The 26644-nt window shown below is 59.4% G+C and overlaps 1 protein-coding gene across 4 annotated transcripts; it reads left to right on the top strand.

The window, feature by feature from the left end:
- Nucleotides 1-4279: 4279 nt before the first annotated feature.
- Nucleotides 4280-26644, top strand: ABR (ABR activator of RhoGEF and GTPase; the record flags this gene model as incomplete). Of its 4 annotated transcripts, XM_079545184.1 has the most annotated exons (23): nt 4280-4340; nt 8283-8471; nt 12780-12874; nt 13217-13402; nt 13545-13652; nt 14073-14133; nt 15525-15577; nt 15737-15877; nt 16066-16187; nt 16294-16459; nt 16602-16724; nt 16811-16886; nt 17038-17142; nt 17520-17594; nt 17715-17812; nt 17921-18052; nt 23892-23951; nt 24071-24180; nt 24289-24428; nt 24953-25087; nt 25194-25299; nt 26275-26422; nt 26555-26644. In XM_079545184.1, 23 exons carry the CDS (start codon nt 4280-4282, stop codon nt 26642-26644), a joined length of 2580 nt encoding a protein of 859 aa, XP_079401310.1. The 4 variants fall into 4 exon arrangements, with proteins under 4 accessions (XP_079401310.1, XP_079401311.1, XP_079401312.1 ...); XM_079545185.1 differs by lacking the exons at nt 4280-4340; nt 8283-8471 and adding an exon at nt 11062-11175 and having other exon boundaries at nt 12776-12874; XM_079545186.1 differs by lacking the exons at nt 4280-4340; nt 8283-8471; nt 12780-12874; ... (1 more) ...; nt 13545-13652; nt 14073-14133 and adding an exon at nt 14425-14470.

Raw genomic sequence — 26644 nt, forward strand, 5'->3', positions numbered from 1 at the left:
GGACCGACCCCATCGGAGCGTCAGCGAGCAGATGGCTGAAAGGAAGTGTGCAAAGGGCTGGCATTCCCTTCATCTGGCCATCACCTGTCCCTGTGCTGGGGATTGAGAAGAGGACTGGGGGGATGCATGTTGGGGGGACGCCCTGAGCTCAGTGTTTGGGTTGCAATCAGAGGAAGAGTACCTCCATGCTCGGTTTCATTGCTGGGAAGTTTAGGAAGAGGCCTGCTTGGTGTGAAGCTGCTTTGCTGCGTGAACTTTTCTTGTGGACACACTGCAGCCCAGCGGGATGAGGGCAGAATGTTTGGTGTCTGATACAGCACAGCAGGATGCTGTGAGTGAAACCCCCTGCCCTCCATTAGCTGGAATCGCATCTTGTGGTCTCTTCCATGAATGCAATCACCCCATGTTTGCTGTGACCTTGGGAAGTGTGACCTGAGTCCTAGGGGCAGCAGTGGGATCCCCATGGCACAGGAATAGTGAGCACAGCCCCAATGGAGCTGAGGGGGTGAGATCCCAAAAGCCCCAACAGAAAAGAGAACAGAAAACAGCACGCAGTCCGAGGTTTGTCTCCATGCATCTCTTTTTGTCCGGAGCAGCTCATGGTGTGCAGGAGGTGATGGAAACTGAAATGTTTTGCTGTCACTTTGTAGATCTCTGTACATCCGTTTCCTTCCCTTTACAGCAAGGAGGGGCTTCAGGCAGGAGCTGAAGCTGTAGGTGTGTGGGTGGCCCCGAGCCTGGCCACGACATCTGTGTCCTCTTTATTTTTTAATGTTAACTTCATAGTGTCTTCCACTGTTGAAAGAGTGTTTGTTTGGGTTTGAGCGCGCTGCGAGTTCCTCTTCTGGTCTGGGAAGGACATGCAGAGTGGCAGTGTTTAATTTTATCTTCTTGGGAGGGAACAAAACCCCAGCATGTGTGTGTGCGAGCCCTGCCTGGGACCTTTGAACCATCCCCATCTGCTGTGGGGCCCAGCACTGTGCTGGGAGGTGCAGGACGGGGTGCTTTTCCAAGCTCCGAGCTGCCTGGGGATGGGGAGGGGGGTCTGGGGAGGTGACACTGGGGCAGGTTGGCACCATTAATGAAAACTGTAAAGAAGTGCCCTAGGGGGCCTGAATACATTTGCATTGTAAGTCCTACCAGGGCCGTGAAATCTGTTTTGCTTTTCTTTTTTTTTTTTTTTTCCCTTCTTGTTTTTTGGCTGGAAGGACACTTCTGTGCAGTGAGGTCTTTGCTGGTGAGATTCCCCCTCCACCAGCTGCAGGAAAACTCATTTTCCCATTTTCTGCTGGTGGGGGATGTGTTCCCTTGGGTCAGAACAGGGTGCCCAGGTTAGCTAAGGGCTAAAATGTGCATCTGTCCAGGAAAAATGGTACGTTTACCCCCAGCATCTCTGGGTTCCTCCCGCAGACCTTGTGACAATGTCCACAGGAGCAGCAGCCTCTGGACGTGGTGCTGTGTCGGGGTGCACTCCTCGCCTCTAAAAAACATCTTAAAATAGTCTTGGCTCTTCCATCCCTCCTCTCTTTATCAGTGTTTGCTAAGCAGGAGGATTTGCATATGTAGATGAGCAGCAGCGACGCCTCTCGGCTCCCTTGGATGTGTTTCAGGAGCAGAGCCTGGCCTGGGGCTGGGCCGGTCTGCCTTGCACTGAGCCACAGCCGCGAGCTTTGGGATGGAGCAGAGCTCTGGCAGATGGAGACCTTTGTGCTCGGGGCAGATGCTTTCTTCCCGACTTGCCGACCACCATCTCTTCCTTTTCCTCTGCAGCCCCCCGGGTTGGTGCTGGGGCTCCTCCAGCCCCTCTCATCCTGCTTTTGGCTGTGTGTTCTCCACTGATTCCTTCTTCCCCTCTCTTTCCCCTCACTGTCCATCCCCAGCACCCCAGGGCCGCGTGGCTGTGGTCAGAGCATCCTCTTGTGCAAGAGCCCAGAAATAGCAGTGCATGGGCTGCCCGGCTGCGGCCAGCAGATGCCAGGCAGGCGGTGAGAAACCCAACAGGGCACGGGGCTGCAGCGTGGGGGCAGCAGGCCTGGGCTCTGTCCTAAGAATGCACCCAGTTCTACGAGCTGTTGTGCCCAGAGCCATGGGCAGAGGCTGTTGAGGTGTGTTGGAGTGTGTGGTTCCCACTGTGGGAGCCAGCAGCTGCTGGGTGTCCATTCTGTTTCACTGCTACTGAGAGCTGGGTGTGCTCCATGTGCAGGAGTAGGATTGTGTTTTTTGTTTTGATTTGGGTGTTTGTTTGTTTGCAAAGGCAAATGGGGTGGAGTAACCAAAATAAAGCACAGGTGTCTGGCACAGCTGGTTGGCCCACAGGATATGTGTTTGCTGCATGAAGCTATCAGTGATGGCATGGGGATGGTTCCGCCTTGGGCATCTTGGTGCATACCGAGCATTTCTTCACTCCAAATCCACAGGATGTTTCCACGTGGCTCCAAATGGCTCCTACCTCCATGGAGCAAAGTTGGGCTTTGCCCTTCGCACCCTTCCTGAGCATATCTTGGCTGCATCACTTGCTGTTGTCACTGCTGGCTATTTGTGGGGTGTTTGCACTTTGGGGAGATTCCCTCAGTTCCTCACCCTCGTGCTGATAACAAGGGGAGTGATGTAGGCATACTGTGCACAGACAATCAGCTGCACAGGAGATGCTGAGAGCTGCCTGCCCCTATTCTGTGCAGGGCTATGCTGGTGCTGCACCCCCACAGTGGTGCTGCTGCTCCTGCACTCAGCATCTTCCTCTCTTGTGGAGGATATGTGTGCTCAGCCCTGTACCTTGCCATTGTGGGGGCCTGTTTCTGCTGTGCCTATGCATGCATGCCTGCTCACTGCTGCAGCCCGAGCAGCTGCTGCCACCTCCTCCTCCTCCTCCACCTCCTCCATCCCTATCCTCAGCCCTGGCTTATGCTGCATGGGCTCAGAGAGTGCTGCCCAAGCACAGGAGTTGAGAGGACGGAAGTGGCTTTGCATCAGGGCTGGTTGTGCCTTGCAGTCATTCAGATGGGGGCTGCTGGGGATAGGAGAGCAGTGGATGCACTCATTGTGTGGGGCAGTGTGTCACCCCACTGCCTCCCCTGGGCACCATATGTGCCAATGGCTCGGGGAGGGGAGCTGTGGCACCAAGCAGTGCCGGGGTGCAGGGGTCCCCAGGATATCCAGAAGCATGAGGGCTGGGAAATGGCAGCACCTTCAACACTGACTCAGCATGTGGTGACTCAGCCCGTGGAGGCTGGATGCGGCCCTCTGGGGACGTAAGGCTGCGCCTGGGCAGCACCGTGTGCTGTTGGCTGTGCCAAACTGTGCTCCCCAAAATGCATCCACCACCTCTGAGGGCTGTAGCATCCCTGGGAGCTGGAACCGGGCAGTGGCAGTGTTCCCCCACATTGAGTTTTCCATGTGTGATTGCCAATGCCTCCCATGTCCTGGCACCTCACACCCTGGTGTTGTGCCTTCCCCACATGTCCCACACAGCATCGTCCTTCCTGCACAGCTCCCAGCTGTCCCCATCACCTGGGCTGAGCCCATCCCCATGCAGGGCAGGATGTGGGTGAGGACAGTGGCTTGGGATGCTGCCGTACCAGCAGGACCAGGGCAGTGGTGCGGGTGCGGGCAGGAGGAGGGCAGGCTGAACGCTTGGCTGGTGTGCTGACATATTGGGGTTGATGACTCTGGCACTTTGTATTTCCTTTGGCTATACGCAGATGGGGAGGGCAGTTTAACCCCTGCCTGCCCATTCCAAGCTGCGTCAGCCCTTTCTGGGGGTAGCGGGGGAGGCTCCCTAGGTGCTGACTTCTCCTAAGGAGAGATATCAGCAGCGGTCTGGGAGCTGGGCATCCTTCAGCTGTTGAGGTTTGGCTGGACTGGGGCATCCCTGGAGCATGGGGAGGAGAGTGAGGTTGTGGCAGAGGTGGGTGTTCCCGTGTCCCCCCATTGGCTCCGGGGTTGCCTGAGGCTCTGCATGGAGCCTCGCACCCCTGTGCCCATAAAGCCACCATCCCCACCTCCCCTCCCCAGGCACCGCGGGGAGCTGGCGTGGCTGCGTGCGGGGGACGCAGGGCTCGGCTCCCCCCGGCGAGGCAGAGGCGGGAGGCGGGACGCACTGCCATCGCCAGCCAGCACCTCCTTCCCTGGGCTCCCCTGGCAGAAGAAGAACCGCTGCGCGGCCGGGCAGGCGGTATCGCCCTGCTCCCAGCCAGCCCCCGCCTGGGCCTGCAGCCCCCCGCCTCCCCCTCGCTGCCTTTGTTGTGAGATGAGAGCCGGCTGGCGGGGCTGAACGCAGAGCATGGAGCCGCTGAGCCACCGCGGCCTGCCGCGACTGTCCTGGATCGACACCCTCTACAGCAGTACGTGCTCGGGGCGGGGGAGGGGGGGCGGGAGGGCTCGGGGGGCCGGGTACCCCCACTATCTGTTGGGTGATGGATGGATGCTGCGCTGGTGATGCTGAGCTGAGGGCGGGCAGGGGGCAGGTGATGCCGGTGGGGGCTGCGCTCCCCCACCCCTGAGCATCCCTCATGTCCCGGTGGGGCACTCCGGGGTTGGAAGTGGGGACCTGTGTCCGTTGCAAGGGGTGGCAGTGCTACTGGTGTGGTGCAGGTCACTGGTGCCGGAGCAATGTGACAGTGCCCATGGGGGCCTGGGGATAGGGGTGCTGCTTCAGTCCCTGTCTCTCAGTGGCTTTGGGTTGTCTCCTCTCCCCCAGCAGTGATTTTAGCAGAAGGATGTGGTGAAAACGCAGTCCTGTGGTAGTGGAACCTAAAGGCTGGCAGCAGGGAGTCCCCTGCAGCAGCACTGGGGCTGTGAATCCTTCCTGGCCCCATGGATGGGCAGCCAGGATCTGGTGTGGAAATAAGCCGGTCCTGAGACACCCAGTGCAGGCATCATTATCCCAGGAGCCTGGGATAGAGCTGAGAGAGGGGGGGGCTTGGGTCTCTGCCATTCCTTCTGGGGAGCACTGAACCTGCATACACTGCTGTGTGGTTTTGGGGATATGAAATCTGTGGATATTAGCTAGGAAGTGGCTGAGCATGGAGCCTGGCTCTTGTGGTGCAGGTTTGGGTGGGGAGGCAGGATGGGGTTCAGGGGTAATTGCAGACTTGAATTTGCAATTCAGTGTGGCAAGAACCCAGAGTTGATCACGGGGTACAATGCATGGGGCTGAGTCCCCCAAAGTTTTCCATCCCAAATCCCCCAAGGCAGACCCTTGCAGTCAAAAGCATCCCTCTGTGCCAGCTTGTGCAGTCCTCCAGACCCAGCTTCCCTGCAGCTGCCTCCCTGCAGAGCCCACGGTGCCAGGGACTATCAGGATGCCCAGGGATGGTAGCACTTGGGAGCAGTGAGCGCTCAGCACTTGGGCTTGTGAGCATCCTGGGATGATGTGCTGGCTGGGAGGATGCCGCGTGGGTGAGGAGATGCTGTTTGTGTCGAGGAGGCCTGTGGAGGCAGGTCTGAGGCCAGCTCACGCATCCCTGTTGTCATGGTGAATTTTCACCCAGTAAAAATGTGGCATTTTCCCAAACCTTGCAATCTGGGAATGGCAAAGTATGTTCTCCCCCACCATAAGGATGTTGAACTGTGGGAATGGGATAGGGTAGGTGAGCGTTGAGGTGTGCAGAGCCTTGGATGTGGTATGTGCCCATCTGGGAAAGCAAAGGAAATGCCACACTGTGCTGCTGTGACAGTGCTGTCACCTGCCCATGTTGGGAGGAGCCAGTGGCCGCCCTTGGCCACGCTCATTCTCGAGCATCATTTCACTGGTATCAGCTTCTGGATGGCAGAGCTGAGATGTGATTTTCCATGTGGGGATGTATTTCTGACCCCACCATGCTGTGGGACCCCAATGGTGCCAGTGTCCCTCAGGCACAAGCCTGGGGTACTGGGGGCTAGGAGCTGCAGCACAGCTAAGGGAGCCCAGGCCATGGCTGATTTGGGTGAGGGGGCTGTAGAGTGGGTTCTGATTCCTCTGTCCCCACATCTTGGGTGGAGTAGGAGGGTTTCCACTGCTGCTGGAGCAAAAATAGCTCTGGGTTTGGCACGGGCACAAGAACAGGCTGCAGGGGCAATGCAGCTGCGGGAAGAAGAGGGAGCAGTGTGATTTGGGCTTGCTGGGCTCTGCAGGCAGGGCTGTGAAGAGGATAGGCCTTCAGTGTCCCTTATGCATGGGCAAGGTCCCTTTCCCAAGGTGGCATTAGGCACTGATCTGTGTACTGAGTGATGGCACGTCCCTTTGGATCCCTGTTTGCAGCACATCCTGACTTGTGTCCATCTGTCCTCATAGTGAGTTCACTGATGGAGCCACTTGTGCTCTATGGACATGGGGGGATTACATCAGAGAGCCTGTGAAAAGGTTGGGATGCTGCCAAGAGACACTTCCTGGCGTCCTGCAGTCCTGGAGCACGTGGAGACATGGCACTGGCGGTGTCCCCTGGGTGCCCAGGCACCCTGCCTTCCATGTGTTCTGGGCTCCTGAGCAGGTACAGGACTCTGCCAAGGGTCCCTCTCCTTTCATGTTTCTTTGGACACTGCAGCTTGTCTCCAGGTCAAACCTGGGGCTGAAATCTGCTCAGGCTGGAGGCAAGCAATGGGTGCTTGAGGTCTGGGGCCATTCCTGCGTCTCCATGGGCTGATCCCTTCCCCTTCTGTGCCTCTGTGCCTTTGTCACTACCTCCACTGCCGGAGGCAGTTGGCAAGGTCCCCAGCTGCCTCATTAAAACGGTGTTCCTCGTTACCCGAGCTGCTCCCAAGGCTGGCAGTGGGGTGGGGAGGTGGCCAGGTCCCAGCTCTGCTGCTGGGCTCAGCGTGGGCTCCTGCTGCTGCCAGCTGCTGCTGTGGCCCTGGTATAGAGGCGATGGCTTTGGCAAGGCTGGCATAGCCTTAGCTGTACCCATGTCACCATTTCTGGGTGTTGGGATGGGGTGGGCTCAGGGCTGGGGTGTTGTGCTTCAATCTGAAGCTACAGAGCTTGGCCAACAGGAGCGTGGGGTTGAAGATTTTCAGGAGGGAACCTTCAGCTTTGCCCTCTCCCAGCTCCCCTCGTTAGACCCTAGCCAGTGAAGGGTCTGTGTGAGGGGTTTTGGGCTTCCACAGGGTGGGTGGTGTGAGGTGGGTGGTGTCAGGCCTCTAGAGGTTGCTCGTTAGCAGCTAATTGCTAATAAAGAGAGATCTGAGAATGGCTGGTCTGCCCTGCCCTGGCAAAATGAGGATGTCCTGTGCTGGGCTCCCTGTCCTGTTCTGGGATGTAGGACAGTTCTGGTCCCTCCCTGCCAGCACTGCACGGCTTCTGGCCCTGTGTTCTTCGATTTAAAGATTTATTCACTTTAAATATTGAGCTGAATGCAATATTAATGGGACAAGCAACGCTGGCGGGAGCCGGGGGACTCCCCAGTTGAGGCTGTGGGGCGGTGAAGAGACAACAGTGCAGGGTTTGGCTTGGGATGGATGTAGCCCAGCGCCCTTCTGAGCGGGGATCTCAGCCATGGGGACACCCCAAGGGCTCGGGGTGAGGTCCTCATCCTCTTTGCAAGGTACTTGGGGGGTTCCTGTGCCGCAGCCGGGCTCCCTTCCCCCTCCCCTTTGTCAGCATCTCGGGGCTGCTGCAGCCGCCTCTTCCCGCCGAGTGCTGCCGTTGCCATGGGAACCGGTTCGGCTGTACCCCGGCCCCCGCTGCGCCCTGGGCCCTCCCTGCAGCCCCCAGGCCTCGCACTGCTGCTCGGCCATTCTCAGCTCCCACCCAGGGCTGAGGCTCCCCGGAATGGCTCTGTGTGTGTGTGGAGAAAGGGGGAGCGTGGCTTGGTGGCAACGTGAAGGGTGAGCAGAGTCCTTCTGCCGTGTCCCAAGTCGCTGTGTTGGCATCGCTCCCGCGTGCCCCAGGTTGCCGTTGTCCCCATTCTTCCAGGCGGGGTGGCCGTGTCCCCCACACCGGTATGCGGTGAGGATGAGGAGGATTGGATGCCAGCCCGCTTCCATCGCTCGCCGGCGCTGAGGGCAGGGCTGCTGGCGCAGGGCCGGGCTGTCTGGAGCAGCAGCTGCCCCCACACAGACGCGGCCTGCGGCTTCCCGGCAGCATGAATTATGTAAATGTAGGGAAAAGAGCTGCTGGTCGGCAGGTGGGCAGTGGCAGCTGTGTGGAGCGGGTGTCCTTGTCCCTGCGTGGCCTCGAGGGTTGGGAGCGGGGTTGTGAGCCCCTGAGTCGTTGTGGGGTGGGACGGAGACCAGGAATGCTTGGTGTCCCTGTCCCCACATCGCCCATCTCCTTCCTGGATGCTCACCGCCATCTTTTCTTCTGGCAGATTTCAACTATGGTGCAGAAGATTACGATGCCGAGGGCAACGAGGAGCCCAAAGCACTGCCAGAAGGCTCGGAAACCATGCCCTACATCGACGAGTCGCCCACCATGTCCCCCCAGCTCAGCGCTCGAGGCCAGGAGAGCGGAGATGGCGTCTCACCCACACCCACCGATGGGCTCAACACAGGGGTAGGTGGCTGGGCACTGAGCTTGGCAGTAGGACCTGTGAAAATTGGGGCTGGGATGTGCCTTCTTTCCTGATGATGTTCTGGTGCTGCTGTGATGCACGTGACTGCTCGGCTTCCCAACCCCAGGGCTGGGAATGGTGCGGTGTCCATGGGTCACGTTGGTGACACTGCCCCTGACAGCAGGGGCTGGGTGCTGGAGCCCAACTGGGAAGGTGTTGGGATGGACTGCTGTGCCCCTGCCCCTCTGCGAGGGGACAAAGAGCCGTGCTGCAGGCTCCATCTAGTGGCGCTTGGGGACAGCCTGCCAGCTGCAGTGGGACACCGTGTCCACCCCTTTCTCTTTAAAAGGAAACACAGATTTAACTCCTTGAGCTCTTGAGCATCCTTGCAGATCTGCTGGGTTTTTATCCGTCGCCTTTCTCAGAAGGGAAATTTGGAAAGCTTTGGAGTGGGAATTTGAAAATAGAGGGTGTTTTTTTTTCCAGAATTAGGGTTTCTCTATAACCCAAGGGGTGCAGTGCTGTCCCAGGGGCCTGGGAGCTGCTGTCCCCTTGGCATGGCACTGGCTACCTCTGCTCCCTATGCATAGCGACTGCTTTCTGGAGGACGGTGGAGACAGGGACATGGGAGGAAGCAGTGTGGAAAATGTGGAGGTTTTTGTCATGGAAGGAGTTAAAGCCCTAACCCGGATGTTGAGGCGGAGGAGCACAGAGGTGTGGCTTCCTCCCCAGGGTACGGGTGCTGTGCAGCATCCTCTGTGTCCAGTCCCACATGGATCCCACAGGTCCCATCATCCCTTGTTGAGCTGCTGTGTTCCCAGGCATGGTCCCCTGGCTCACCAACATGGGAGTGAGTCAGCCCCCACCCTGGTACCCACTGCAAGGGAGCCTCATGCCCTGGCAGGGTGGTCCTGGGGAAGCAGTGGGGCTTTGGGTAGTCCAGAGTGTGTTGCCTTCTGCTCTCAGGCAGTGATGCCACCTCAGTGGCCATCTCAGCTCAGTGTTGGTCCAGCACTAACAGGATTGGGGGCTTTAGAGCTCAGTGCCAGCTCTGCCTCTGATCCCTTTATCTGCAGCTGCTTGGGCTGGGGCTTAGGGAGAGTGCCTTTGGGTGCCAGCAGCTGTGGTCTTGGAGTGCCTCTAGGTGGGTACATGTGTGTAAGCTGAAGCCTATTGTCTGGGTGGTATAGGGTGCCTGGCTCAACCTGACATCCCATATCCACCTGGTGTTGGAGGTGGCATCTCCAGCTTGGCAGGTTTCTGGCAGGGTCTCATCTTGTGAAACAGCAACTGATCCCAGAACTCCCCCAGCTGCATGGGGACCAGCCCATCCCACCTGCAGCCACGAGCATCCTGGCAGAGGCTGTGGCCACAGCACAGGGTGCTGCTGGTTTGGTGCTGAAGATGGATTTCCCTACCCTGGTGATCCAATTGCTGTGTTCTGGGGTCCTGGGAAAGAGCTCTCTTACCAAATGTGAAAAGCCTGAGGTGCAGTGTGGATGCAGAGCAGGGCTCCAGAAAGTTCTTCCTCCATTTTTTCATGCACCAGTGCTTTGTTTCAGGTTTTGAAAGGAGTAGGGAGGCGAGAAGCTTGTGGGGGCTGAGCATCCGCAACTACTGGTTCCCCTTTTTTTTTTTCTTTTTTTTTTTTTTTTTTGCAGAGGAGAGTGGGAAAACAGCTGAAATGGCTCTTGCATTACCTCCTCCAGATATCTGCATCTCCAGTCCCTTCTTGCCTCACTCACCAGGGCCAGCGAGGCCCTGCAGAATTGCTAGATGTAGACCAGGTGCTCTGAGAAGTACTGTGCATCAGCACCATTTCCCTGCTGAGGTTTCCTCTGGAGCAGGGAGGGGCCCAGGAGCCTTCATCTGTGGGGTTCAGAGTGGGGGGTCAGATGTCGTAATGGGACATGATCCCTTCTGCTGCCCTCAGGGGTCACTGGAGAATCCCGTGGTCCAGCTCTCCCCCTTCATGGGGATACTCATGGGTGATAGCAGGCAGAATGGTGCTCTGTTGCTTGCTGCTCTGGCTGGCAAGTCCGGGGAGGGCGTGGGGGTGTGGATGGAGGGCTGGGGACCTCTCTCCATGGAGTTCCCCCTTGATCTCTGGCTTCCCCAGTGCTGTAACTCCAAAAAAGCATTTGGCGAGCTGTCTTGACCATAGTGTGAGCAGCCCCACCTCCACACCAGACGTGCATTTCCTGTAGCGAGAGCGCAGGGCGGAGCGGCAGCGCTGGCTGCAAAGCAGAGCGGAGCGGCACGGCGGGCAGCGGCCCTATGCTGCTGGCGGAGCAGCCGGGGAAAGCGTTGGCCAAGGCAGAGCCAAGCAGCTCCTCCGTCTCCGCTCGGGTGACCTCGCCGTCCCCGCTGCCGTCACGCGCGGGTGGCTGTGCTGTTGTGTGGGGGGAGCCCCGCAGCGGGGCCGACGGCCTGAGCTGGGGCAGGCGGGAGCACCGGGGATCCCATAATGGCTCCTTTCATCCAGAGGCTGTGGCCGGCATCCAGGGCTGAGTCAGGCCCGGCTGGCTCGGCTGCGTAAGTCCTCACGTCCGAAGCCTTGTGGGGTCCCCGCAGCCCCCCTGGTGCCCAGCAGGCCATGGAGGAGGAAGAGGAAGCCATAGGGTACCTGGATAAAGTCCTGGAGGATGAAGATGACTCTGAGCCAGGAACCCCCACCAGTCCCGGGTCTCCATTCTCGGCCAGTGAGAAGGTGGGCACCCATGGGACACCGTGCTTCAGTGCTGGATGGGGTGGGGATGGAAATGGGCTCCTTGCTGCTGCTGGCATGGGCCTAGGGGGCTTGGGTGTGAGGTTTCCCAGGGCAGGGGTGGGGGGGGAATTGAGTGCCAAGAGCTCAGCCTGCGCTTGTGTGTACCTGCTGGGGTGGGCTGCTGTGCTGGCAGAGCTGGGATGCTCGAGATGAGGCTGGACCACTCTTTGCCACTGACTCACTGCACAGCCATGAGCAAGCTCCCAGCCCTGGTACTTTGGCCAGGGAGGTGTCTGGGTGTCTCTAGCTACAGCCCTTTGCCTTCTAGCCCACCTAGCATGGTTGCTTCATGGGGGGGTGGAGGAGGAGGTCTCCATCTCTGTTCTCCTTGGGGTCTCCTTCACGGGATGGCTTCTGGACCCTGTGTGAGGGTGGACTTTCTGCCCCTTGGGGCCATGGGGGTCCCACTGACACTGTCCCCAGGGGCATCACGGGCTCTGGGTGCAAATGTGCCCCCCTTATCTCCTCAGCTCTCACGCAGGGCCCAGCCTCAGGGGAAGCAGGAAGAGCCCGTGACTAATGGTGGCAACGAGCCTGCCAGCACCAAGCAGGCTCCCTGTGCTCCCCCCACAGAGCTCCCTGCAGCCTGGCCTTAATGGTACTGCTGGGCAGGGAGCACTGAGCTCTGAGTTGGCTGATGGGACGGGACTGAGCGGTGCCCACATGGGGTGAGACAGGAGAATTGTGTGCTTCCTGGCTGTGCTTCCATCCGGGTGGGGGCTGCTCATGCTGCTTATGGCATCCGAGCGAGGCTGCTGTTGCTGTACCTTTGGTGTGGTGCCCAGGGCTGGCAGAGAGAGAGGACCGTGGTCCTGCTTAGCCATCCCAAATTGCTTGGAGGAACAAGCTGGTAGTTGTGATTCTCGCTCTCCAAATTAGGTTGTAACAGCTGGGTTAAGGCAGGGCTGTGTCTCTGCCTGGTGCTGCTCTGGTTGGCAAAGCCCAGCTCCTGAGAGTGAGCTTTAGTGCTGGGATGGGAATTTGGAGCACGGCGTGGGTTTGAGGCAGTCTAAAGCCCGAGAGAAGCGTTCAGGGTTGTGCCTGTGCCTGATGTCACGGCTAGGTGCATCTCTTCTGAGCAGAGCAGAAGCTTCTGGTGTGCATGGATGGGTGCTGTGCCCTGGCACTGGGCCTGCCCTGATGCCACCAAGCAGTGACGCAGAGGCCACTGGTGACCGCAGGGGTGGCACTTTCCCAGAGAAAACCCAGCTGGGAAGAGGGTGGTGCTGGCTTACAAAGCCAGCCTTAAGGCATGGTTTTCTTTGGGCGCCTGTGGACTCTGCCCTGGGAGGGTTTTGCCTCACTGTGCCGCCCTGGAGCACTGCCTGCAGTGCTGGGCTCAAGGCCAAGCAAAGTCGGTGCCGCCCCAGCTTCCCAGCCTGGCCGTGCTGTCCTGCAGGCACGTACCCGGCCCTTGCTGCGGTGTCTCTATGCTGGAAGGGATGTGTCCTCGTGAGATGCTGGGGCTGGGGGATGAAGGGCTCTGAGCCATGCTGACTGCTGGCTGAGCCGGACTCCTTGCTGTGTTGCACAGGGCGAGCGAGATGCAGGCAAAGGGCTGGAGATGCGGAAGCTGGTGCTCTCCGGCTTCCTGGCCAGCGAGGAGATCTACATCAACCAGCTGGAGGCACTCCTGTTGGTGAGCACAGCCGGGCCCCCTCCCCAAGGGGGTCACCAGAAGGGATGGGGGGTGGGGACCCTCCTTCCTGGGCAGCCCTTGCCAGCCTGCCCAGCACAGAAGTGTCTGTAGCCCTGCTTCCTCCCATGGCCACATTGGCCCTCGCAATGGAGATGCAGTTGTATAACATGAGGATCACCGCTGCTGGGATGGGCAAGTCTGAGGATGCAGGAACAGGGAGCAGACCCTGCAGTTACTGCCCCTCTTGCTTGGGGCCAGGGCTGTCCCAGAGCTGCCCCCATTGTTGGGCTGGAGGAGTCCTTGGGGCCCAGCTCTCAGACGCTCTCCCTTCTCCTTCGGCAGCCCATGAAGCCGCTGAAGGCCACAGCCACTACATCACAGCCCGTCCTCACCCTGCAGCAGATTGAAACCATTTTCTACAAGATCCAGGACATCTACGAAATCCACAAGGAGTTCTATGATAACCTGTGCCCCAAGGTGCAGCAGTGGGACAGCAACATCACCATGGGCCACCTCTTCCAGAAGCTGGTATGCTCCTTGCTCGGCTGGGTCATCCACATCCCCTTCTGCTTGAGGGACAGACTGAGGTGGTTTATGGCCCTGCCTGGCTTCTGGGGGTGCAAGGGGCACTGTGGGCACCTGGCTGACCCCACTCCCCCCCTGCTCACAGGCCAGCCAGCTCGGGGTGTACAAGGCCTTTGTGGATAACTACAAAATTGCTCTGGAAACAGCTGAGAAGTGCAGCCATAGCAATAACCAGTTCCAGAAGATCTCTGAGGTGAGTGGGGCTGGGGTCATGCTATGGGGTTGGAGTGTGTGTCATGGGGTGGGGAAGGGAACTTTGTTCCCACAGCTGTGCTGACCACATGTACCCTATAGAGAGTTTCCCCCTGCCCTGGGGACTTTTGGGTACTATGTGTAAAGCAGAACCACCTCTTGCTGCGTGGGGTGGTGGTGCTCACTGGGTGTTGTTGTGAATCCTGCAGGCTTTGCCCCCCAGTTTGGGACCCCTCAGTGGGACCAGCACTATGATACTGCTTTGGGGAAACCTGGGAGAATGGCTGGATCCAGCCCTAGCTAGTAGCACCCCGTGCTTATGACAAGGCCCCATGGGGCTGGGGGAGAGTCTTGGTGCAGAGCCTCCCAACCTTGACGAATCCCTGCCCCAGCCCCGCTTTGCTGCCCTTTCCCTCCCTAGGAACTGAAGGTGAAAGGCCCCAAGGACTCGAAGGAGAGCCACACGTCCGTCACCATGGAGGGTATGGCATGCGAGGGGCGGGCGTGGGGAGGGGGCTGCAGCCTTTTGTCTGCGGGTGCATTACCAAGCAGCTCCCGGCAGCGGAGCCCTTTTGCGTTCCCATGCGCAGCGCTGGCACTGAGCAGGGGGGGACGCCCCTCGCGAGGACGTTGGGGGCGTGCAGCAGCCCCCCACCCCCTGCCCACCCCCTCCTCCTGCGCTGGGAGCTGTGCTGAGGGCCGATGCCGTGGCGCAGCAGCTGGGCTGAGCTGCTGAGGGGAGGCAGGGATGGCTGCGCAGACAAGGGGCTGTCATGGAAATCCTCGTTATCATCCGGCTTTGCTGTAACTGCACCTACGGTGAGGGCTGGTGGGGGCTGTGGTGCGGGGGGAGCGTTTCACCTGCTGAGGGGCCGACGTCTTTGCGGGACGGTGGTGGCTTTGTGCTCTGCAACCTGGAGTTGGGCTCTTCTTTGTTCTGGGCTCTGTCGAACCGCCTGGCTCTGGCAGCGTGGCCACGCGCTCACCTGGCCCATGGGGCTCGTGTTGGTTGTGGGGATGGGGAGAGAGCTGCTCAACGGGGCTCTGCGCAGAGGTTGCGATGGGGAAGGGTCCTCTTTTTGCTCGCTGGATGCTGTGAGCGTCTTGAGGCTGTGACGCCCTTCTTGGCTCTGTGCCTCTCTGCCTGCTGTCATCCAGCCCCTGGGGACCGCGGTGATAGGGACGGTGCTGGAGAGGGGGTTGGTGCTGTGCCGGATCAGCCCCTCCTGGGGACGCGTTGGGCTCCCAGGTGCTTTGTGTGTTTCCCGTAGCGATGGCAGCAGGAGGCTGCGTCCTCCCTGTGTGCAAGGCGGGGCGACACGCTGAGCGTCCCCTCCCTCCTGGCTCTCACTGAGCGCTGCGGGAACTCCAGCTTTCCGAGGTGTGCGAAGTGGCTGCCGTGGGGGACAGTCCCGTGTCCTCTCTCAGACACAGGGGCCCTTCCCTTGTCTCCTGGGGCTGTCAGACAGCACCCTCCTCCAGGCTCCTTGGGAGCTTCTCCGTGACTCACAGTGCGGTGTGGGGTCAGCACGTTTCCCTCTTCCTCTCCCGGTTGAAGCGCTTCCCCACTGGGGCTCTGCAATTTGAGGAAGTGATCCAAGTCACCGGGAAAATCCAGATGCCTCAATCTGGGTATAAATAGCCCAGAGGGATGTGCAAGCAACCAGCTGTGGGGTGCTGGGACCCAGCACCACAAGGGGATGATGAGAAGGAAGGTCCTGCTGCTGGGGCTGAAGGGAGCCACAGAGCATCTCATTGGGTGGGTGCTGCATGGGACCCAGCATGGAGCAAAAAGGGAAACTGAGAAAGATTCTGGCTGTGAGGAGCTGAGCTCCCTCAGGCAGTGCCAACTGACACCTTGTGTCTCCCACAGCACTGCTGTACAAACCCATTGACCGTGTCACCCGGAGCACCCTTGTTCTGCACGTGAGTGTGATGCCAGTACTGGGGCGGGAAGGGATGAGGTGACCTGTGATGGCTGTGTCCCCCGGCTGGACCAGCCATGTCCTGCTGCTGCTGGGGTCCCACAGCCTGGGGAGCACTGTGGGGGGCACCCCAAGCTTACTCCATCCTCACCCCATCCAGGACCTCCTCAAGCACACCCCGTCTGACCACCCTGACTACCCACTGCTGCAGGACGCCCTCCGCATCTCACAGAACTTCCTCTCCAGCATCAATGAGGACATCGATCCCCGGAGGACAGCAGTCACCACTCCCAAGGGGGAGGTGAGACAGGCAGGGGGTGGTCGAGCCCTGGCCCTTGCTGCTTGTTGGCACCCTACTGACATTCAGGGAGACAGAATGGTACCCAGGGGACGTGGACCTATGGGATGAGACATGGGGAGGGACAGGGGTGTCTGTGTGTGCCACCCTGCGCTCTTTTCCCTCTCTGACACCCACCCTGCTCCCTGCAGACCCGGCAGCTCATCAAGGACGGCTTCTTGGTGGAGCTGTCAGAGGGCTCGCGGAAGCTGCGGCACGTCTTCCTCTTCACCGACGTGCTGCTCTGCGCCAAGCTGAAGAAGACAGCCGTGGGGTAAGAAGGGCACTGGGGTTTGGAGGGAGATGGGCTGGATGCTTCAGCCTCCTGTAGGATCCAGTAGGGCTGGGTGGATCTCTCAGTGCTCACACCTCGGCTGCAGGAAGCACCAGCAGTACGACTGTAAGTGGTACGTGCCCCTGGCCGACCTGGTGTTCCCCTCGCCGGAGGAGTCGGAGCACTGCCCTCAGGTGCACGTCATCCCCGACCACGAGCTGGAGGACATGAAAATGAAGATCTCAGCCATCAAGAGTGAGGTGCAGAAGGAGGTGAGAGGAGAGCATGGGATGCCTATGAAGTGCCAGGATATCCCCATCCTGGGGTGGGACACTGAGGTTCTGGGGACACTGATGAAATCTTGCCTGCCTGTCCTTGACCGGCTCAGCCTCTGTGTCCTCTCCCTGCCTGCAGAAAGCCAACAAAGGGCAGAGCCGTGCCATTGAGCGCCTCAAGAAGAAGATGTTTGAGAATGAGTTCTGGCTGCTCCTCAACTCGCCAGCCATTCCCTTCCGCATCCACAACCGCAACGGAAAGGTAAGCAGGGCTGCAGGTGAGAGGACAGGGCTGTACTGGCCAAGGAGGGACAAGTCAGCCCTGCAGCATTGCCTTCTATCTTCCAGAGCTACTTGTTCCTGCTGTCCTCTGACTACGAGAGGTCCGAATGGAGGGAGGCCATTCAGAAACTGCAGAAAAAAGGTAATTCTTGTCCTGTTGAGGCCCCCATGGGTCGTCTTTTCTCCAGAATGCTGGGATGGGTTGGTCCCATGGGATTACAGCCACTGCCATCCAGTCCCTGGGGCCAGTGCTGGCCATGTCCCTCTGAAGCTCCTCTGCTGTCCTCTTGCAGACCTCCAGGCCTTTGTGCTGAGCTCGGTGGAGCTGCAGGTGCTGACAGGGTCCTGCTTCAAGCTACGCACTGTCCACAACATCCCGGTCACCAGCAATAAGGATGGTGAGTGACGACCGGGCTGGTGGCCCCTCTTTGCACGGTGGTGTCAGTGGGGTGGACATGCTGTGTCCCTGGCCTGGTGTGGGGTCCCTGCTGCAGTGGTCCTGGCTGTGCATGGGGACATGTCCCCAGCAGGTGGCACTGCGGGAGCACAGCTGGGCTCCTGGATGCAGCACTCCCAGTTGTGACATGGGGCTGGCTTTGGGGTGGGAGCATCCCCCCAGCATCGGGATGCCCAGTGGGGCTATTGAGGGGGAGGGTCAATGCTTGGCTTTCCCCAGACCTCTGAGACAGCCCTGCAGAGGACTGGGGACACTGGAGTGTCACCCGGGGGCTGGATGGTAAAAAACAGAGCCCTAACGCATCCCCCTGTCTTGCAGACGATGAGTCCCCTGGGCTCTATGGGTTCCTGCACGTCATCGTCCACTCTGCCAAGGGCTTCAAGCAGTCAGCCAGTAAGTGTGGGCACCTGTCCTCGTGTGCAGGGAGCTCGTGGCCCTGCTCTGTCCCAGTGTGCCATGGTTTGGCAGTGAGTACACGCATTTCTGGATGCTCAGCCTTCTCTCTTCCCCCAGACCTGTACTGCACATTGGAGGTGGATTCCTTCGGCTATTTTGTCAGCAAAGCCAAGACCAGGGTTTTCCGGGACACAACAGAGCCGCAGTGGAATGAGGTGAGAGTAGGTTGTGGGATGTGGGGAAAAGACCATGCTCACCTTCCAGCCCAGGCTTTGAAGCTGATATGAGTGCTGGTTCTGAGCCATCCTCTCTCCTCTCCCCAGGAGTTTGAGATTGAACTGGAAGGCTCCCAGTCCCTGCGCATCCTCTGCTATGAGAAATGTTACGACAAGACCAAGCTCAACAAGGACAACAATGAAATCGTGGACAAGATTATGGGCAAAGGGCAGATCCAGGTATGTGCTGGGGCATTCTGGCGTCTTCTCACCCTCTTGGGGCTGGTCTGCTGGTGTGTATCTGGCCTTTGGGTGATGATCCCTGCATGCAATAGCCTTAGCAGAGGCACAAAGGGATCCTGGGGAGGTAGCAAAGCCCATGACTGCCCTGAAGGTTGCATCCAACTCTTCCCCGGTGGCAGAGGGCTGCAGGAATGGGGCTGCTCTGTCCAAGATGGGGCTGTGAGCTGGGTGCCTGCTTGCCCCAAGGAGGGCTCTGAGCGTGCTGCCCCACATCTCCCACGCCAGCACAGCCGTCCCACTCCGCCGGCCGCGGCTGTCCCCCTCTGCCACCATCTGCCTCGCCTGCGCCTCCATCAGCTGCTGTTATGGCAACGGGTGTTTCCAAGGCAACAGCTGAGCTGCCTCTGATTGGAGGTTACCAGGCAGGGAGGATGGAGGCCTTGGATACCCTGAGATGCTCCCAGGTGAGCAGTAGCAGGACAACAGGGAATGCTCACCTTGTTTCGTGGCAGGAGCCCTGCTCTGACTGCCTTCCCTGCTATGCTGGGGACAGCGTCATTCTGGGGGCACGTCTCTTCAACCTGTGCTTCTAAGTGCCCGTCATGGCTGTCTGCTCCATGGGAAAGTAGCTGAGGGCAGGTCCCTGGGGAGGGAGGAAGGAGCACGGAAACGTTGCTGAGATGGAGGCACCAAGTGGGGTCAGCACCAGACTGGGTGCAAGATGGGAGATGGGGCCTGGCTGGGCTCATTCATACCCAAAATTGCCCATCTGTTGCCCTCCTTGGCACAGGGCAGGGGTGATGTGGGGTCAAGCAGTGTGCAAGAGGCCGGGGAAGGGGCTCAGCGCCTCGCAGGGCTCAGCCCAGCTGCACTCTCTGAAATAGCCCGTGTCAACAAACATGAGTCACGCTGAGAGACGCGGGGATCAAGATGGGGACAGCACAGCTTGTCTCTGCTATGCAAAAGTCCTGGAGGAAGAAAGGGAGAGATAACAGGCCTCAGGGCTGCTTGTCCTAAGGAAGAATTGGCTGGATGCAGTGGTGTCTCTGACACTGGGACAGGGGTGTCCAACCATCACCCGGCCCCATTGCTCTGGGCAGGGCTGGCTGCAACAGGACCAGCACGGTTACAGACTGGGAATGGAATGGAGCAGGTATGGGCAGGACAGGCACTGCTGTTTGCGGGTACCTGCATTGTTGCATCCTTACTCTGTGCTCTGAGCTGCTAAGGCAGGGGTGCTGCCTAGGATGGCTCTTATTTGATCTCTGAGATGGTGTTGGTTCTAGTTGGCAGTGAGGAGCAGAAGGCACTGGGCTGTGGTTGGCAAGGGGCTGGGCAGTGGGAGCATCAGGAGGGGTCAGAGCCTTGGGGGGCAGCCAGGGGTCATGGAGCAGGAGGGAGCAGCCCCTTCTTGGCTGTATGGCTGCATTTTGGGGCAGGGGGAAGAGATGCAGCTTTGGAAGCGGAGGCTGTGTTGTCATGGGCACAGTGCCTGCAGTTCTTGCAGTTCACCCCCTGGCTAGCCCCCCTGGTGCAGAGCTGGCAGAGGCTCCACAGGGGGAGATCTGTGATGTTGGGGCTCTACTGGGTCTGCAGGGACTCACGGGATGCTCCATGCAGGCCTGGGGGCTGGATCCTTCCTGGTGCTGAGCCCCATGGGGACAAGGGACTGTGCAAGTCCCCACACTATCACTGTGCTCTGTCCCTGTGTGCCACGAGGAGCAGTGGTGATGCTCCAGGGCAGCACACCCCATCTCCATTCTCTGCCCCACTCTGTCCCCTCCTCACTCCCCCAGCAGTGGAGGTGACGAGGTCCAGGAAGGGATGGGGCGGTGCAGAGGGATCCCTGTTCCCCAGAGCTTGGCAGGGCAATCCTCAAAGCACCAACCCCGTGCCTCTTGCCAGGCCCAGCCCGGCTGCTCAGGGAGCTGGGAATGCTCCGGCGCTGTGTCCCCAGCCATGTCAGGCAAGGCTGCGCAACCCTCCTGAGCAGCACGGCGGGCGGCAGGGCGGGAGTTAACGCGTGGGGGACGCCGGGGGGGCTGCTTTGAGTCACTTCCTCGCAGTGGGAGGGAGGCTTTGGGGCTGCCGAGCCGCTTCTCGCCAGCCTGGCTCACACCCTGAAGATGAGCCCAGCCTGCTGCTGCCTGAGCTGGGCTGTCCCCGGCCATCGCTGAGCTCCGTGCCCCAGCAGCGGGAATGCCAGTGCTATCCTAACCCCCACCCGGGCCATCCTCGGGTCCTCCAACCTCTCCTCTCGCGTCCGCGGAGCCGAAGCGGTGGTGATGACCGACGTGTTGGTGCAGCCGGACAGTGGCCCCAATCCTGGGGGGGAGCACCTGGAGCTGGGTGCAGAGGAGCCTGATGGCAAACGGCCCCCCACCACTGGCGCCCGCCTCTGGGGCCGGGTGCGCAGCAAGCTGCTGCGACAGAAGGTGCGGGGGGACCGGGAGGAGGTGAGGGGCACCCGGATGGCTTTGCCATGCTGTGGCTTTTGGCTGAGGGGGGTTGTGGCTGTGGGGGTGCCTCGCTACCCGCTTGCTTTGGGGAGATGGTTCTGCATGCTCTGTTTGGATGCTTTGGGAGCTTTTAGAAGTAGCTGCCTTCTCAGTGTTTGTTTTCTTCTTTTCCTTCTTCCCTGGGGGATGCTGAGCTGCTTTGTGCTGCGCTGGTTGGGATGTGCTTGGGGTGTAACACCCCACGAGTGGCCGGGAAGAAACACAGCACCTCAGTGTGCTGCACTCCCCCATGGGTGGTAGGTGCTGCCTGGCTTGCAGCCCCCCTACCCTAACCCTCGCTCTGATGCTGCGTTGCAGCTGCATTGCCCCCCCATCAGTGCTGTCTGTCTTTGGGATATGATGATGTACAGGGGGGACAGCACCATCTCAGGCTGTCCTGTGTGACACCAGGGGCTTTCTTCTTGTGCTGGCTCGGAGCGTAGGTGGACAGGAGCTGCCATAGCACGTGTGGGTTCAGTTTGTCAACAGCACAGGGGGCTCAGTGGCAGCAGGGCTGGCTGTGACGCAGCAGCATTAACCTCGATTTTGTGCAGCCGCCACTCCCGGGGATTAAGGGGCGGCAGGGCTGTGCAGGAGGCTGCCGGGGGCTGTTGCTGGGTCAAAAGCCGAGCGGTTGTGCTTCCCATTGCTGCGGGGCAGACGGGAAAGCGGAGGCTGTGTCACCATGAGCTGTCCTGCTAAGGAGTTCGGCTACAGCAAGTCTGTGTGCAGGGTCCTGGTGTGCAGAGAGCACGTCCTGCATCCTCCTGGATGGGGCTGTGAATTGCTGCTTTGGACTGTGCTTTGCTTTGGGCTAGCATAGGGGCTGCTGTGCTGCAATGGCACAGCTCTGGCACTGCCAGCTGTGTGGGTAAGGAGTTGGTTGGGGAACCTAGAGCAACTTCTGCTCACTGGGCTGCTCCTGGAGGCCAGGCTGGGTGCCCTCAGATACCAAAATGATGTGGAATGGCCCCAACTGCAGCAACTCTGCTGGGATTTCACTTCCAGAGTGACACAGGGTGACGCCACGTTGGTGAGTCACTGCAATGCTCAGAATGGCTTCATCCCAGGCTGAGGCATCGAGTGACCTCATGGATGAGGCACAAGAAGGGATGTGCCCAGCAGCATCTCAGCTCCTGGGGCCACTGCACGGGTCTCCCTGCCACCAGCAGTGAACGCGGCCTCTGTGCTGGCCTCAGCATGGACTTGTCACAGCCCTGTCCTTGTGGGCAGGAGGGACTTGTCCCACTGAGACACCTGTGACCCATTTGCCTGGCTGCAGGGCGATGCATGCATCCAGCTCAGCACAAAGCTTGTGCACAGCACCTGGCATCTGGGACTGCAGTGTATCACCTGCACCATCCTCTCTGTCAGCTTGGGGACGTTACTGGGTTGTGCTGGAGTGAGGCAGCTCCCTTTGGTGCAGGAGAAGGAGTTGGTGATGGTGACAGTTGCTGAGGCTGGGTGTTTGCCAGCGTTGCATGGGCAGATGCTCACATTCATCCCATGTGTGGGGACTAGGCTGGCCAAGACACTGCCCTGTGGGGATGTGGGTAGGCTTTGGGGAGCACAGGGGCCAGTCCTGAGCCCACAGGGGCCAGCCCCAGCTGCAGGGCAGCTTGGTGACTCCAACTGAGCCATCTCCATTGTGGGGCAGTGATGGAAGCAGGGGGCTGTAGTGTGGCAGGCGGCCTCAGGAACGTGACATGCTCAGGGTAAGGTCTGCAGCACTAGCAGCATCCAACCTGGCTTTTATTATGGCTCTGTTCAGAGCCTGCTAAAGCCCTTCCAGATGTGCACTGCCAGGGCCATCAGAGCCAGGGGGACCCATGGGATGGGGCTGGGGCAGATGTGTGTGTTGTTTTCAATTAATCTCGTGCTGCAGAGTGCGGAGGCCCATGGCTTCTGACCTGGCTGGGCAGTGAATGGCTTCACTTGTCACTGTTGGGGCTGCAGTGACAAGCCAGCCCCTGTGCTGTTGCCATACAAGAGATGTGGGAAAGGGGTGAAAGCCCCTTGCATCTGTCCAAGGGTACCTGGCCAGAACTGTGGTGCTACTGTGCAGGGGGCTGTGGCAGGCACGTTGTGGCACTGTGGTGGAGGGGACATACGGGAGATGGAGCTGCAGGGCTGGGGCTGGCCACGGTCCAGCTGAAGTCTCATGATCTTTGTGTCCAAACTTACTGTAGAGCCCCATGGGAGCCCAGAGTAGCTGCAGCCTTTTTTCTCCTTCTCCTCCTCCTCACTGTTCCCAGCAGCCACAGTACTGGGTCTGAGCAGGGAGCCAGGGCAACTTAGTGTCTTGGTGTGCAAGAGGGGACACGAGGGACCCCAGCATCGCACAGCACAACATGCAATGGCTTCATGAGCAGCCAGAAGATGTGGCAGGGGAATGACAGCTCAGTGGCTGGAGCTCTGGCCATCTTGATACTTGCCTCGAGCATCTCCCAAGCCATCAGCTGCCAGAGGAAACTCCAACGTCCTTGAGGAGTGACCTCACGCGTGTGGCATGAGCCTCGCCTGGCAGCTGCACACACATGGCTCTGGGACCCCCGCCAGGTCCACGTCCCGTCCCCTTCCCCGAGGGGACATTAGTGCCGGGCGCTGCCCTGCTGCCTGCCCTGTACATTACAGGGATCGATGGGGATAGATCGATGCTACCAGCTGGGGACCAAAAAGCCCCAAAAGGCCATTGGAGTGAGAGCTGGCTGCTGTGGCAGAGCCCCATGCCCTCAAGTGGGAGCAGCTCCCCCGATCCCAGTCCCCATCCCTGTGGGAAGGCGAGCTGGTGGCGGCCTTCTTCACCCCTGCTGTCATGTCTCCAGGGATGAGATCCCTGATCTCCATTCTTTTGGGTCCAGAGTCAGCACTGTCACCTCTGCCCCAGTCCCGCATCACTGGGGATTGGGGACACCTCTGTGCCACCTCGCTGCCACCCGTGTCGGGGCCTTGGGAACACCAGAACCTCACTGCGGCCCAGGGGAGGCATCACCGAGTCCCCTGCTAGCCCGAAAGCCTGAAATAGCAGAGCCTGTCATTCCCAGGGGTTATAAATAGCCCTGGCTATTGGGAGATGTTGTTTTTTTCTGCATGGAAAATGCTGCCCTAGTTCTGTTCCGTCAATCTGCTTCCAGAAATAGTCCCAATTCTTGGAAATTTCTTGCCTCTGGGGTGTGTGTTCAGCTGGGGGCTCAGGGGGGACTGATCCCACATGGGCTCAGCACCCAACCCAAGGGACCCCGGATTGTCCCCTTTTTGTCCAACACCACCTGCGGTTGGGGGGGGTGGTGGCAGCAGGTGGGGACTCAAGGACCCTCCTGTGCTGTTTCTCCCCACAGCTGGACCCGCAGGCTGTGCAGACCAAGAACTGGCACATGGATGTGATTGAGATGAATGGGGTAAGCAGGACCCAAACCCCCTTCCTTGGGGTGGGATCGTTGGTTCCTCCCCAAGGGGAGCTGCCAGCTGGGATCCAGGCTGTGGGATACAGAGATGACAACCGGGGCATCTCCTGCAGATCAAGGTGGAGTTCTCCATGAAGTTCACGAGCAGAGACATGAGCCTCAAAAGGACCCCATCTAAAAAGCAGACCGGAGTCTTCGGGGTCAAAATCAGCGTTGTGACAAAGTGTGTGTGGGGCTGTGGGTGGCTGCTGTCCCGCTCCCTGTGGGATCTGGGAACGTGGGGCTGGTGGAGTCCAGCAATTACTGCTTACACCTCTCCTTTCTGAGCCAGGCGCGAGCGCTCCAAGGTGCCTTACATTGTGCGCCAGTGCATCGAGGAGGTGGAGAAGAGAGGCATTGAGGAGGTCGGCATCTACAGGATCTCCGGTGTCGCCACGGACATCCAGGCACTGAAGGCTGTCTTTGATGCGAGTGAGTGACTGCTGTGTCCATCTGCAGGCGTCAGGCACCCTTCCAGCCCTCAGTCCTGCAGGCTCAGGGTCTGCGAATTGTGTGGGTGGGTGCATGGGGTCTGAGCCCCCAGAAGGGAGCCCTGCAACGCCTGACCTATTTTTGGTAGTGCTTATGTTATGGCTGTGCTCTGCCTCCATGCCTGGCCGGCTCCCAGGGAGACACTGAGTCAGGGTAAGGTTGCAGATGGATTTGCAAAATTGTTCCGCGTTCCATTGCCCAGCAGGCGGGGACCGCTCAGCTGTGCCCAGCCCTGGCGTGGCCAAACAATCCATTCCCAACAGCAGCAGGAGGTCAAAAGTTGGATTAATGCTCACACTGGTGCACGTCCTCCCTGTGGGGTGGTCACATCCATAGGGACTCATGCTGTCTCTTGGAGTGCCATGGGGCTGGGGACCCAGCTGTGCTGCCCCCTTATTGGGCACTGGGGAGATACAGGTGTTGGCAAACAGGAAGCATCACATGTGGCTCTGCTCTGTGGCCAGATAACAAGGACATCCTGGTGATGCTGAGTGACATGGACATCAACGCCATCGCCGGCACACTCAAGCTGTATTTCCGGGAGCTGCCTGAGCCCCTCCTCACTGACAGACTGTACCCTGCCTTTATGGAGGGCATTGGTAAGGCCTCGGGGATGAGAAGGGGTCTGGCCACGCTGCTTTTCCCCACCATCCCGCTCATGCAAGGCTGGATGCCCTGTCCTGAGCTCTCTCTCCTTGCCCCCAGCCCTCTCGGATCCTGCTGCCAAGGAGAACTGCATGATGCACCTTCTCCGCTCACTGCCTGACCCCAACCTCATCACTTTCCTCTTCCTGCTGGAGCACTTGAAAAGGTAACAGCTTGGCGGTGCGGGGCAGGGAGGGCAGCTCAGCCTTTGGCAACTCAGCCTCAGCTCTTGGCTGCCTCAACCTGTGTGCAGCTGCTGGGATGAGATCTCTGTGGCCTCAGCAGAGGGCGGGGAATCAATTTGGAACCATGCAGTGCCCTCTTAGAAAACAGCACTGCATCCCTTCCCATCAATCCAGGAGCAAAGCATATTGTGCTAATCCCCATAACGTGTCTGCAGGGGTCTTCAGCTCCGCAGAGCCATCCTGAAGCTGCATGCAGCACCTTATGCTGCTGTAGTTGCATCCCAGCATGGCAGAGGCTGGAGCTCCTGCACCGGCTCCATCTGGGGCAGGGAGAGCCCTTCTGAGACTGGGGAAGGGCAGCAATGGTGGACACGCAGCTGTCAGCAGAGCCCGGACACAGTGTGCTGTGAGCTTGGGAATGGGACTGGCAGCTCGTGTTACTCACATCAGGAACTGTTTTTCTCTGGTTTGGCTAAAAGCAAACAGAAAAAGTGATTGCTGCTGGGGGTGGGGAAGGAAAATCCATTTCCATCCCAAGAATTGGGCACAAGCAGTTCCTACATCTGCTGTCCTGGCTGGGGCTCAGCCGAGGAGTGTGGCTACCTGCTGACATGGCAGTGCAGTCCCCCAATGTGGTGTAGCTGGGGCCAGGGGCCGGTGTGCATCCCCCATGCCCTGCAGGGGCTGGGGCAGGGCGGAGGCTCTGTAGATCAGAAGCAGGCCAGGCTACACCGCTGCCACATCATACTTGGGGCTCCCAGCCAGGCCTGGCGGCTCCCGCAGAGGCCATGAAGGGGGCTGAGCTCTCTGCCCTGCCCCTGGGTCTGAACAGCCAATGCTGGGGCTGAAGGGTGGGGAGGAAGGCTTGGTGTTTGTTCCCTCACATTGCCCCATGGCTGTGCTGCTCTGGGGGTGAAGCTTTGGGGGCTCACATTTGTGCTCTCCCCATCCTACAGGGTAGCGGAAAAGGAGCCCATCAACAAAATGTCCCTCCACAATCTGGCCACAGTCTTTGGGCCAACACTGCTGAGACCTTCAGAGGGGGAGAGCAAAGGACACCTCACCCTGGCATCGGACATCTGGTCCCACGATGTGATGGCCCAGGTAAGAGCCGAGTTGGCAGTGCAGGGGCCCCTAAAGGGCTTCCCCTGTCTGTCCTCACTGGGGATTGCTGCAACAGGGCATGCTGGCAGCACTCTCCTTTTTAGCCTAACACCCCCTGTTTGCCCACCGTAGGTCCAGGTCCTTCTCTACTACCTGCAGCATCCTCCCATCTCCTTCACGGAGCTGAAACGCAACACACTTTACTTCTCCACGGACGTGTAG

This window comes from Tetrao urogallus (assembly GCF_951394365.1).
Source record: "Tetrao urogallus genome assembly, chromosome: 20".
In the NCBI taxonomy this organism is placed as follows: domain Eukaryota; kingdom Metazoa; phylum Chordata; class Aves; order Galliformes; family Phasianidae; genus Tetrao; species Tetrao urogallus.